Source organism: Crocuta crocuta, unplaced genomic scaffold, assembly GCF_008692635.1.
Source record: "Crocuta crocuta isolate KB4526 unplaced genomic scaffold, BGI_CrCroc_1.0 scaffold306, whole genome shotgun sequence".
Lineage (NCBI taxonomy): Eukaryota > Metazoa > Chordata > Mammalia > Carnivora > Hyaenidae > Crocuta > Crocuta crocuta.
In genome coordinates this window covers 832,518-845,215 of record NW_027529630.1, presented here as the reverse complement: position 1 = coordinate 845,215, position 12,698 = coordinate 832,518, and the positions used below count along the sequence as shown (strand labels likewise).

Below are 12,698 nucleotides of genomic sequence, written 5' to 3'. Positions count from 1 at the left end.
CTCCCGGACTTCGGCAGGCGGAGAGTCGTGCCCGGGATCAGAAGTCGGAGGTCAGAGGGCCGAATTGGCGGGAGAAAGGGTTTGTGGTCCGCGATATGAGATTGTGGTGGCTCTTCTAGGTGCACTGTCCCGGGTGAGGGTCTTTGAAGGTTGTTGATGGGGAGGTGAGTTGCAGAGAATGGGTGGTGGTTAAGCAATGCACCGAACAGCGCGTTCCGAGGAGGACTGCGAGCTTTAGTCTCCCGAAGCTGAGAGCTGAAGAGCCATGCCCGTGGTACATGCTTTGAGAGGCCAGGCTGAATGAATATTTACCAAGTACCCACCATGTAAAAAGGGTTTTGCATACATCAGGAAGTCATTGATGATTCCTAATAGAGGGGTAACAATGAAAAAACAAATTTAAGAAAATTGGTTTTAAAGGGAAGAAAAAAATCAAGACATATATTTAGTTGAACGTTTGTTGCATTTTTACTACGTGCTGGGCTCTAGGGGTATAAAGGTGAATGATTTAAGGAACAACTCATGCCCTTGGGAGCATTCAGCGTTCCCGTACTAACCTGTTTTCCTGCTTCGTTGCCCTATGGTTGCATTCCAGTTGTTACACGTTTGTTGAAATCTCACCACCTGGTCGGGATACTTCCCTGCCCACTACCCCCATAAGCACATCATGGACATCAGAAACAGTCTGACTTCCTGCAAAGATTTCCAGAGAACCAGCCATTGCTAGTTTTTGTTTGTTTGTTTTCTGTTGTTTTTGTTTGGTTGGAGTTTCATGTTTTGTTTTGTTTTGTTTTGTTCTCTACTTCAGGAGTAGCATCAGGATTCTTTCTCTTCTGGAAGCTGACAGGACCAGAACGTAGGCAGTGCCAAAGTGGTGACAGAAGAAATCTTAGGAGAAAGTATTTTTGCCCTGTACTTGGGACAGCTGCTGGGCCCACAATGGCTCCTGTAAAGATTAGCCACATCGTATCATTTTCCTCTCAGGTATGTTAATTAGCAGTTAGGATTTTTTTTTTTCTTGGCAACTGAAAGTGACAAAAGAAGGAGACTTGGCTGCACTTTCAGGAAACTCCCAGTTTAATAGAAGAGACATTGTCCCCTCTTTGGGAATCCAAAATCAAAGGAGAGCACACAGCTCTTGCCCTCGGGTTGTTCCCAGAGCAATGCAGGGTACATAAAAGAAGTGTTCCTGGGATTTGAAGGTAGAGAAGGAAACAACTTCAGGATTCCACCCTTAGTTTGAAGGGAACTGGCAAAGCCATAGGCCCAAAGTCTGTACCAGGGTACCTAGAAGGACAATTTCATTACTCTGTCAGTCATCCTTGACCTGTGAAGATATCACCTCCACCATCAAAAGTGATCTCAGCCTCCTCCCTAAAAGTTCCCTTTTGGGAAATTCCTCTTATCCAGATTAGATCTAGATGCTGGGCCCTAAACCCAGGATTGATACAATGTGCTAATTCTTAGAAACTTCCCACCCTTTCCTTTACTGTCATTTCTGTCCATACCTTTTCTCCCCACTCTTCCCCTTCTGTTGCCCTAGTCTTTCTCAAAGGATGCCATTGGCATTTAGGGTGGGATAAACCTACGTTTATAGCAGTATCATTTGTCTGATGAGATATTTAGCATCCATGGCCTTTAGACCCTAATGACAGTAATGCTTCCTGATCATTATGACAGTCAAAAACATTCCCACTCATTTCAGAAAGACCCTTAGAGAATCTTTTGGAACTACTATATCAGCTCCTAAGTGAAATAAAATAAAAATTACCCAAATCCTTTTTACCTACATTGTCAGCCTAAGTGGTTTTCTTCATAGATTGAGCCTTATAAAATGCTAGAGTACATTACTCATCATCTAATACTGAGGTTTTCAAACTGTGTTCTATGGGCACCCACTTCTAGAAATTGAATGTCTCTAGGCTCCCCCACATGTGTTTTAACCAGAGCTCTGTTTTTATTTGTTGAAAAAACACACACACACACACACACACACACACACACACATTGTAATGTAAGAATTCAGCTGAAGGGAGGGATTTTATTACTAAAACAAAAAACAAGATTGAAGACCATGAGTATAGACTACCTCCCCTTTACTTTGGATGAAAGAATTTAGATCCAGAGAGAGAAAGTAGTTTTCTCAGGGCCTTTTCACAAAAAATATCTAACTGTGGGTTAGAACCAAGAATTTCTTTCTTTAGAGGGTGCCTGCGTGGCTTAGTTGGTTGTGCATCTGACTTTGGCTCAGGTCATGATCTCACAGCTTGTGAGTTTGAGCCCCACACTTAAGATCCTCTGTCCCTCTCTCTCTGTCCCCCTCCCCTGCTTGTGCTCTCCCCCCCTCCACTCTCTCTCTCTGTGTCTCTCTCAAAAAATAAATATTAAAAAAAAAAAAAACAATTTCTCAGTATTGCTATTGTTGTCTTTGAACAAATCACTTTATTTCTACCCACCAGTTGTAAACTTAGAATAAAAATTCTTGCCTTTCTTTTCTCATAGGACTACTTTAAAGATAAATAAATGAATGTGAAAGAACCTTATACATGAAAAGAAATAGTATAGTGTTTCTGCATTCAGAAAACAAGATATTCTGACTTTGGTTGGTTATTTGGCTTTGTGGCCTTGAGTAAGTTTCTGAACCTAAGCTTCAATGTATTGATCTATTAAGTAAGAAGCATTAATAGCAACTAAACTAAATAGTAAAGTATTAGAATTAAATGAGGTAGTTTGGTAAATGAAGGAGAGGTAAATGGTCTGTAAATCCCTGGCATGTAATCAGTGTATTTTTATGGACTCCCATCTAGTGGTCTTTCTATCATGTTAAAATGCCTGAAAGGGTTTGGGAATGTAAGGATCCCTCATTCATGGTCATCCTTTTTTGCTTTCAGCTTAGTGAGGTTCCTGATTTACTCCTTCTGTTCTGACTTAGGATCCCAAGTATCCTGTGGAGAACTTGCTGAATCCAGACCATCAGAAGGGACCTTGGCTCAGCTGCCCTCAGGACAAGACTGGGCAGCTGAAAGTGGAACTCCAGCTAGAGAGGGCAGTGCCCATTGGCTACATTGATGTGGGTGAGTGAGTTCTCTGAGGTCTAGGAACTTCTGTGGGAGAGGCAGGAGTCACATTCCTGTCCAGGTGCTCCAAAATGTCTCACTTTGGTCTAGCTGAGCACTTTTCATGGAATAAGCCCTTCCTGGTGTGAAGGTGAGATGTGGCCCAGGTGCCCTTCTCAAGTGTATGGTGTTGGCAAACTCTGAGGTTTCCATTTACATAGAATTCAATGGGAGGAGCACCTGGCTGGCTTAGTGGATAGAGCATGTGACTTGATCTTGGGGTTATAGGTTTGAGCCCCACGTTGGGTGGAGAGATTACTTAAAAATAAAATTTGGAAAAAAAAGTAATAGGAATGGCATTCCCTGAATTATGCAACATGCTTGCCCTGCTTTGATCTGAGTAATCTGGGAGAAGCCTTAGGACACTGACATAATTATAAATGCCAACAAATAGAACCTGTATACACCTGTGAATATCACTGTCAAGAGGATGCTGGGCGCTGTCTCTCTCTCTCTCCTAGAAATAAATAAAAATATTTTAAAAAAAAAGGGGGGGGGGCGCCCGGGTGGCTTAGTCAGTTAAGCGTTCCGACTTTCACTCAGGTCATGATCTCGCGGTTCATGGGTTCGAGCCCTGCGTCAGGCTCTGTGCTGGCTGCCAGCTCAGAGCCTGGAGCCTGTTTCGGAGTCTGTGTCTCCCTCTCTCTCTGACCCTCCCCTGCTCACGCTGTCTCTCTCTCTCTCTCTCTCTCCTAGAAATAAATAAAAATATTAAAAAAAAAAAAAAAAAGAGGATGCTGGGGGATGAGCTCTGCAGACTAATCTGGGAAGTCTCCATAGGAATTTACAGGTTGAGAAGGTTGGCCTTAGCATTCTCTGGAGTAGAGAACTAACAAAGACCATTGGTCTCAGCGCTGTCAGGCTCCCTAGCAGGGGTCTAATAGAGACGGAGATTAGCACTGCCTGCCAGAACCAGAGGACAGGGAAGCAGCAAGTCTGTTGAGTCAGGGAAGGTTTATAGCTGGGAGGACCACTGTGAACCTTCATGGTGTCATTTTGTGGGCTGAGGTCTCATCTACTTCATTTGCCGATTCACTGTGTTCCCTGACCTTTCTGGGCTTCCAGCTAGCTCTACAATGGAAGAATGTCCTTTTCCCACCCAATTTCTTGTGTGCAGTCAGGGGAGCATCTGTCTTCCCATCACCCTTAAATCCTTCTCTCAACCTTTTGTCCCCAGGTAACTGTGGCTGTGCTTTCCTGCAAATTGATGTGGGCCGTTCTTCCTGGTCCCTGGACAGACCTTTTGTCACCCTGCTCCCTGCAACCATGCTTATGTCACTGGCTGACTCAAAACAGGGGAAAAACCGCTCAGGGGTCCGCATGTTTAAAGATGGTAAGAAGGTAAAAGCAGAAATGGGAAATGGACTGAGCCAGAGAGAGTGTAAGAAAGAGACACAGTCATGCTAAGCTAGAGGACCCACTAGAGAGGGCCATGGTGCTGTTAGGTGGAATTGTGGGAGGGGCCTGCGCAGGGGCTTGGTCGTATCTGTCGGGGCATTGGGTAGGTAGTGAGTGAACAACTACTGTATGTTTATGTGAGTTCTCTGTGATGAGAATATATGGTAGCCGAGAACATTTATGTGCTATGATTTATATTTACACATAACATGATTTAGTGGAGCCTGATGTAAAACCCATATTTGTGAGTAGTGTTTTTATTTGTACAAATGTACAAATGTGTGAGGACAGTAGTCGCCCTTTATCCACAGTTTCGCTTTCCACAATTTCAGTTACCTACAGTCCACGACAGCCCAGGAGCAGATGATGTTCCTTCTGACATATTATCAGAAGGTCAATAGTAGCCTCACTGTGTCACAATGCCTGTGTCATTTGCCTCACTTCATCTCATCACGTAGGCATTTTATCACCTCACGTCACCCCAAGAAGAAGGGTGAGCAGAGGACAGTAAGATATTTTGAGAGAGAGAGAGAAAGACCACATTCACATAACTTTTATTGTAGTTTGTCATTATATGCTCCGTTTTATCATTGTTGTCAATCTATCCCTGTCCCCAACTCATAAATTAAACTTTATCATAGGTATGAGCGTATAGAAGAAAACATAGCCTATCTGTGTGATTTCAGGCATCCACTGGGGGCTTGGAACATATCCCCCACAGATGAGGAGGGACAAATATATATGTGTTAGTAGTATAGAATGTTTATGTAAGTGATGGAACGCTAACAGGATGGATATGGCTAGGTAGAATTTAGTGCTTCCTGATTCCAATCCATGCAAATCTCTGTGTTCACTAGGCACTGCAGAACAGACATAAGATCTGATTCCTGGCCTCTGGGGACTTAAGTCTAATAAGGATTTGTCTGTGTTGAAGTTGAGGTGTTTGTAGTGTGAAGGAAGGGTATGGGAGGGGCCTATGAGGTGTAGGAGAAGGATATGGGAGGGGCCTATGAGGTGCAGGAGATGAGGTGACACCACAGGGTGCTGGCAAGCAAAGGTGAGAAAGGTTTGCAGTATTAGCATGTCACACAGTGAGTCTGTATGGAGGCCATGGAGCGTTGTGAGGGAGGTGGAAGTCTCATGGTCCAGGAGGAGCAGTTGTAGCTCATCTAATCCACAGGGCAAGTGGTCACCTCAGACCCCAACACTACAGGTACCTCCTAAAATGAGACATTGGGGATGTCTGGGTGGCCCAGCCAGTTAAGCATCTGACTCAATCTCGGCTCAGGTCATGATCTCACAGTTCATAAGTTCAGGTTCTGCATTGGGCTTTGCACTGACAGTGTGGAGTCTGGTTGGGATTCTGTCTCTCTCCCTCTCTCTGTCCCTCCCTCGCTTGTGCGCGCGTGCTCTCTGTCTCTCTCTCTCTCTGTGTCAAAATAAGTAAATAAACTGGGGCACCTGGTTGGCTCAGTTGGTTAAGCGTCTGACTTCGACTCAGGTCATGATCTCACAGCTTGTGAGTTCAAGCCCCACATTGGGCTCTGTGCTGACAGCTCAGAGCCTGGAGCCTGCTTCACATTCTGTGTCTCCCTCTCTCTCTGCCCCTCCCCCACTCACACTGTCTCTCCATCAAAAATAAATAGACATTAAAAAATAAAGTTTTAAAAAAACTTTCATAAATAAAATGAGACATTGACAAGGTCCCTGGAGAGGTGTAGAATGAGGTTGTGCTGGGAACGGTGTGGACCTGTGACAGAGGAGTGATGGTGCGAAGGCAAGGCACTGGGTCTAAGTGCATCTTAACTGGCCTGCTTGGCACTGCCAAACCCTGAGCACCAAGGCCTAAGGGGCCAGTTAATGATGGTCTCATTTTTCCTTTTATCAGAGTTTAATCTGTATAGTCCGTGTCTTTCCTCTCCTCAGTATTGACCTTCTCTTTCTTTGTCCCTCCCGTTCACCCATTTCCTCTCCCTCTTATTTTCTCTCTTTTTCCCTTGAGATGATTTCCTGGCTGCAGCCTCAGGTGAGTCCTGGGATCGACTTCGCCTGACCTGCTCCCAACCCTTCACACGTCAGCAGTCTTTCGGCCTGGCCTTCCTCCGGGTGTGTTCCTCCCTGGACTCCTCACATGACCCTGTGGGGGGTCCCTCTGCTCCTGGGAGCTCTAGGCTAACTCAGGTATGTACGACAATGGAATAAGGACTTCGTATTTTCCCACTTTTCTCAGTTTTTGGTTAGAAGGCTGGGGCTTGATTGAGGGGTAAAGACACACACACGCTCAAATAAAAACAGAAATGGGCTTGCTGCCCTTCCTTACAGGTAAGAGTGAACAACTTCTCTTCCCTTTCACCCTTGGCAGTGAGCCTGCAATACAGTGTACACAAAGCTGCTGGACCATTGGTTCTTTAGCAAGAATGAAATTTCTTTTTGGATTCAAACTTAATCTCCTTCTTAAGGTTTAGGTTCCTGTGGGCTCTAGCTTTCATCAGACTTTTCCTTCTAGCATCTGAAAGTCCCGGGGCTCACTTATCATGTCTCTGTCATTGTTGTTGCCTGACCCACCTGCCAGGAAAGCCAGTTACAATCTTAGATATGTGCTCTTCAGTTTTGTTTTCCTGCTTTCTTTCCCTGTACAACACACACAGGCTGTTAAGAGATGGATAGGTATCTGGTCAGTTTACCTCCTCTCTTCTCAGCCAGTTTTCTAGTTATTTTTTCATCCTGAGCCTATTCTGACTTCTGCTTTCTTACCACTGATGTCTTCATTTCTTTTCAGTACCCTCTGCCATATAATTCACTCACAAACAAATACAAAGACAGACTCACACAAAGCTAGAGTTGTAGAATTCTAGAGGTGAAAAATACTTAGAGAGCATCAAGCCCCAGCCACCTCATTTTATGTATCAGCTAAGGACACTTGCTTATTCAGATTCACACAGTGAGCCAGAGCAGAAGACAGACTAGAAATCAGTCTCCTGTCATTATACCACAGAGCTTCCTATGCACATAATACATTTCTAGAAGCTCCAAACATCTGGGGCGCCTGCGTGGCTCAGCTGGTTAGGTGTCTGACTCTTGTTTTCGGCCCAGGTCATGATCTCATGGTTTGTGGGATTGAGCCCTGCATCAGGCTCTGCACTGATGACTCAGAGCCTGCTTGGGATTCCCTCTCTCTCTCTCTATCAAATAAATTTAAAAAAAGCTCCAAACATCTGACATAACCAAAAGAAGTTCAGTTCCAAGAGTGAACATCGTAGGTGTCACTCTTGTTGAGGTTACTGAGAAAAACAGACCGGGCATCAGACGAGAAAATGGAGGAGGAAATGGAGATGCTTCTGTAGTAGAGCCTTGCGGGAGACCCAGAGAATGGAGACACAGTAAAGCCTGGTCTGAGATTTACTCCTCCTTCATGGGAAGGTCTAAAAAATGCAGCAGGACCAGTGGAAGCCGCTCCATGTGCTCTGCCAGGTTCTAGTATTGCGGTGCCAGGGGGCCAACACGAATGAAGCTACAGCCCTGTGGGCCTGGCCTCAATAAAATGGAAGCATGAGATGAGGGACCTGTTTGTCTTGTTCCATACTGATTCCTGGCAGCTAGAACAGTGCCTAGAACAAAGTAGGCTTTTAGAATAACTTACTTTCAGAGGCAAGTTGTAGATAGGATCACCACCATAAAGTTTACCATCCAAACTGAGACACTTGGAGAGGAAAAAAGAGTGCTATTAATTACATAGAGACAACAGTATTGTCCTGGGCAAATCAGGACATACAGTCTCCCTGATTATAGGCTAAATAAGGGCTTCTTTTGGCCATCTAACTTACTCTGCACCTTTAAGACCAGGGAGGAAGTCAGCAACTCCAGAGCTATAATGTCAGAAGGGCTATCAATAGCGGAGTGAAATATATTCCACATACCTCAGTGAAACCACAGGGAAAGAAATTCTAAAATGTTTTTAAAAGAGAGGGTTGATACATGGAAACAGATTGATGGCACTCATAAGATGTTTAAAATGTAAGATGTGTTGTTCTAATGGTATATTAGAGTGAAAGCAAAACATACGGGCTTTTAACCCCATGACATAGGGTCTTTCATGGCACTGGTTTTCTAGTTAGGAAACAGAAGCACAGAGAACTTTAGTGACATGTCCCAGGTCACACTGCTAAATAAGTCTCAGAGTAGGTCTGAATCTAGGCCACCTGACTCCATGTAACCTGTGCATGGAAGCTCAGTTCCTAATGATTAATCTCACTTAGAGTTAAATAAACCATAAATCTCCACACCCATCTAGTTACCCTTTCTAGTGGTAGTCTCTAAAATATATGAGACAAGGTAAAGAAAAAATAGAAATCCAGAAAAATTAAACAAAATATTTCAAAATTATTAATGCTGTGTCTCAGATGAGATTGTAATGGCAATTATAAAATATTAAATGGTAAAGGTGATTACATACATATGTATATACATACATAAATCAAAGAGGCTGTGAATGGAAATAAAAATACTACTTCTCATGTTTGCAGAATGAAGCCAAAGTCATGCTTTACAAGAAAGATGTTTACCTTTAAAAGAATCTTCTAGGGGCACCTGGGTGGCTCAGTCGGTTAAGCATCCAGCTTAAGCTCAGGTCATGATTTCGCGGTTCATGGATTCAGCCCTGCATCAGGCTCTGTGCTGACAGCTAGCTCAGAGCCTGGAGCCTACTTCTGATTCTGTGTCTCCCTCTCTCTCTCTGACCCTCCCCTGCTCACACTGTTTCTCTCTCTCTCTCAGAAATAAATAAAACATTTAAAAAATATATTTTTAAGAAATCTCCAATAGGGGCACCTGGGTGGCTCAGTCAGTTAAGCGACCAGCTTCTACTCAGGTCATGATCTCGTGGTTCGTGAGTTCAAGCCCCACATCAGGCTCTGTGCTGACATCTCAGATCCTGGAGCCTGCTTCAGATTCTGTGTCCCCTCCTCTCTCTGCTCACCCCCTGCTTGTGCTCTGTCTCTATCAAAAATAAATAAACATTTAAAAATTTAAAAAATAAAAGAATCTCCTATAGAAGAGTCAACTAAAAGACAAAGTTTTTTCATTTTTTTAAATTCAAGGGAAAAAGGAAATTTGGAAAAATAAAAAAGGAAATAGGTACAGATGAATTGACAGATAAATTGAATTTTGAAAAAATAGAAACCGTAGCACATACCACATAAATAAAATCTATGTAGAAATTTTTTATTGCATGATTTTCACATGTAGAAATTTCTGGAGTTAGAAGTAGAGAGGTATCTATACATACATACACACACATTTCTATAAATAGCTAGAAATGGTGGCTTAAATTGGTAGGTTTTTAGTTGCAGGTGAACAAAATTTTCACAAAATAAATCATACTGGAAATAAAATAATACTATTAATATTTAGACGAGAAAAATCCTCAAAAGAGTTCAAAATAGAACTATTTTTAACTAATGAGAAATATATGCGTATGCATTGTTTCTCTCATGTAGGTGTATGAAGAGAGACAAGTGATTGGAGTTTTGTACCTACATGAATGAATTTTATATATGTACAGATTTAAATTACATGTGTGTATATATATGCTTTCAAAAGTTTGCACATGATTTTTAGTCCCATGACCCCATTTTTCCCAGCAACATATATTCTTTGATCCCAGGGACTTTCAGGATCATGACAAGACCCTTACTTAGCGTTGGGGAACTAAGTATACAACATTACTGAATCTCGAATCTTAGACCTGGAAGAGAGTGTGCACACAAGCAAAGGTGCCCCATGAAGTTATAGCAAATATGCTTAGTCATTAAGCTGAAGTCCTCAGGTTTGGGAATAGCCCTGGCACAGGTGGCAGCTCCCCCTGGTGGCAAATGTCTGTAGTTCATATTTCTCTGTTTTTTTTCTCCTTAGGGTTCTGATGCCCAGGAGTCTGATCCCAGCCCCTGGCTGGCTAATCCTTCCATTCGGAGGACATTCTTCCCAGATCCCCAAACGTACGTAGCTACTGGAACATAGGTCCTTTGTCCACTTCTCATTTCTTTCTCCCGAAAAGAGAAATGCTACCAAGTCACTCACAGGCACACAAGCCGTGCCTGGTTTCCCCCCACTTAATCACAATCTCGGGACATAACCCTATCTGTATATCAAGCTGGCTTTCTTGGTTAGATGTCACTGACTTGAGTGAGAGGAATGGAGTCTCTGTTCTGAGTGAAACTGAGTCCTCTCTGTTTGTCTACAGGAACACCAAGGAAATTTCAAAGCTTAAGAATATCCTAAAGCAGCTGCAGCCAGGGGCTTTGGGACGTTCAGCCTGTATGGTGCTTTCAGCTGCCCGCAGGGTGCCTCCCACGAGTGTGATAAGCACAAAAAGCAGCCACACAGAACCTGGTCCCAGTCATCCAGCCAGCACAGGTGAGTCCCCATGACCTACCTTTGGCTCCTTGCTCTCCCTGGCACCATCCTTCCTCCCTGAATCCACTGCTGCTATACAAGGGTGGCTTACAGATGGGACTTCCTGTGGAAGAAAAGACCATTGTCAGTGCCTTGTTACCAGAGGAGAAGTCAAATACTATATAGTAATTGAAATCAGGAATCCTTATCTCTTTGGGCCTCAATTCCCCCATCTTCAAAGTGAAGGAGTTAAACCAAAAAGCTTTTCGGCCTCTTGCAGTATTAATGTTTTGTGATTACTTCAGAAGGACAGTTAAGTCAGGGTGATGGTGTATGGAGCTTGTTGGGGAGATAAAGTAGGGGAATAGCCTGATTTTATCACAGAGGAAGAAAAGATTCACCATTTTGGAGCTCCTACTTAGCACGAGACATTGCTAATGCACTTTTACTAATTTATTTAATGTTCATAACAAACTTGTGAAGTAGATACTGTTATACTCATTTTACAAAAGAATCTGAGGTATTTCTGAATCACACAGATAATAAGTGGCAAAACCAAGATTTGAACCCCAGAGTTCTTGTTCTTTTTACTGTTCTAGATAGTAAAAGAGAAAACAAGTAGAGTTCTCACTGAAAACCTTTGGTTTCACTCATTGCTTCACTGGGAACATTTTTAAAAAGGAAACAGCTGATCGGTTTCAAAGAACCGGCCAAAATTACCGAAATAGTAAGCATATTATCTCATGGCAGAAATAGGGCACATTGTTCATCTACTATTGCATAACGAATTACCCCCAAACTTAGTAGCTTACAATAGTATTTATCATTTCACAGTTTCTCATGGTTAGGAATCTGGGCATGACTTAACAGCATCTTCCGGCTCCAGATCTGTCACAAAGCTATAGTCCTTTCAAGGCTCCACTGGAAATGATCTGCTCCCGAATTCAGTCACATGGTTGTTAGTAGCATTCATTTCCTCATGAGTTGTAGGACTGAGGCTTCTCTCAGTTCCTTTGCCATGAGAGCCTCTCCCTGGAGCACCTCACAGCATGGAAGCTTGTTCATCAGAGTGAACAAGCTAGAGGGCAAGAGAGAGCATACTAGGAAGAAAGAAGTCAGTCCGGGGCACCTGGCTGGCTCAGTCGGAAGAGTGTGTGACTCTTCATCTTGGGGTCAAGAGTTAAAGCCCTATGTTGGATGTAGAGATTACTAAAAATAAATTAATTAATTAACAAGTCAGTCTTTTATAACCTGATCCCAGGAGTGGCATCCCATCACTTCTGCCACATTTTATTCATTAGAAGCAAGTTACGAGGTTCTGCCTAAATTCAGGGGGAGGCATAAATACCAGGAGGCAGGTATCAATAGGAGTCCTTTCCGAAGCTGTCTACAACATAAGAAAGGACGTAGTTTATTATTTTAAGAGACAGAAAATGGGAAGGGTGTAACCTTTTGGGGGCACCCAGTCAGCTGCACACTGGAGCTATGAAAGTACCTGCAAAATACTAACTCCTATATAAAGTGTTTCATAGGTTCTGAATAGCTAGACAAATGTTCATTGCTGGGTTTTGTTGCTACTCATTTGATAGATATCCGAACATCTCCGTGTGCAAAGCTTCATGCTAGGTGTCAGGGATCCACAGCACATAAAATAGCAGTTCTCCTACCCTAATGGAGAGACATTTCCATGTCATTCAAGTAAGTCTACAACTGCAAGCTGTGATGGGTACTTAAAAGGCAAAGCATAATAGATTAGAGAGTTCAGGGAAAGTGCCTCACAGAAATTAGTATTTT

The 12,698-nt window shown here is 43.1% G+C and overlaps 1 protein-coding gene and 1 long non-coding RNA gene across 2 annotated transcripts in view; one reads left to right on the top strand and one right to left on the bottom strand.

Annotated features, from left to right (window-relative positions):
* The first annotated feature begins 59 nt into the window (after window positions 1-59).
* The window catches only part of XNDC1N (XRCC1 N-terminal domain containing 1, N-terminal like), a 35,650-nt gene continuing 23,011 nt past the window's right edge, over window positions 60-12,698 (top strand). The window contains 7 exon segments of the mRNA XM_077762189.1: window positions 60-133; window positions 809-984; window positions 2,933-3,074; window positions 4,294-4,449; window positions 6,517-6,695; window positions 10,425-10,507; window positions 10,753-10,925. Of these exon segments, the coding sequence (XP_077618315.1) occupies window positions 940-984; window positions 2,933-3,074; window positions 4,294-4,449; window positions 6,517-6,695; window positions 10,425-10,507; window positions 10,753-10,925 (778 nt within the window). The 5' untranslated portion in view covers window positions 60-133; window positions 809-939.
* The window catches only part of LOC144230015 (uncharacterized), a 34,008-nt gene continuing 21,442 nt past the window's right edge, over window positions 133-12,698 (bottom strand). Inside the window, exons 2-3 of the long non-coding RNA XR_013334669.1 lie at window positions 10,945-11,028; window positions 133-368 (exon numbers count right to left, since the gene is read on the bottom strand). This is a non-coding gene — a long non-coding RNA (uncharacterized LOC144230015). The remainder of the gene's footprint in view (window positions 369-10,944; window positions 11,029-12,698) is intronic.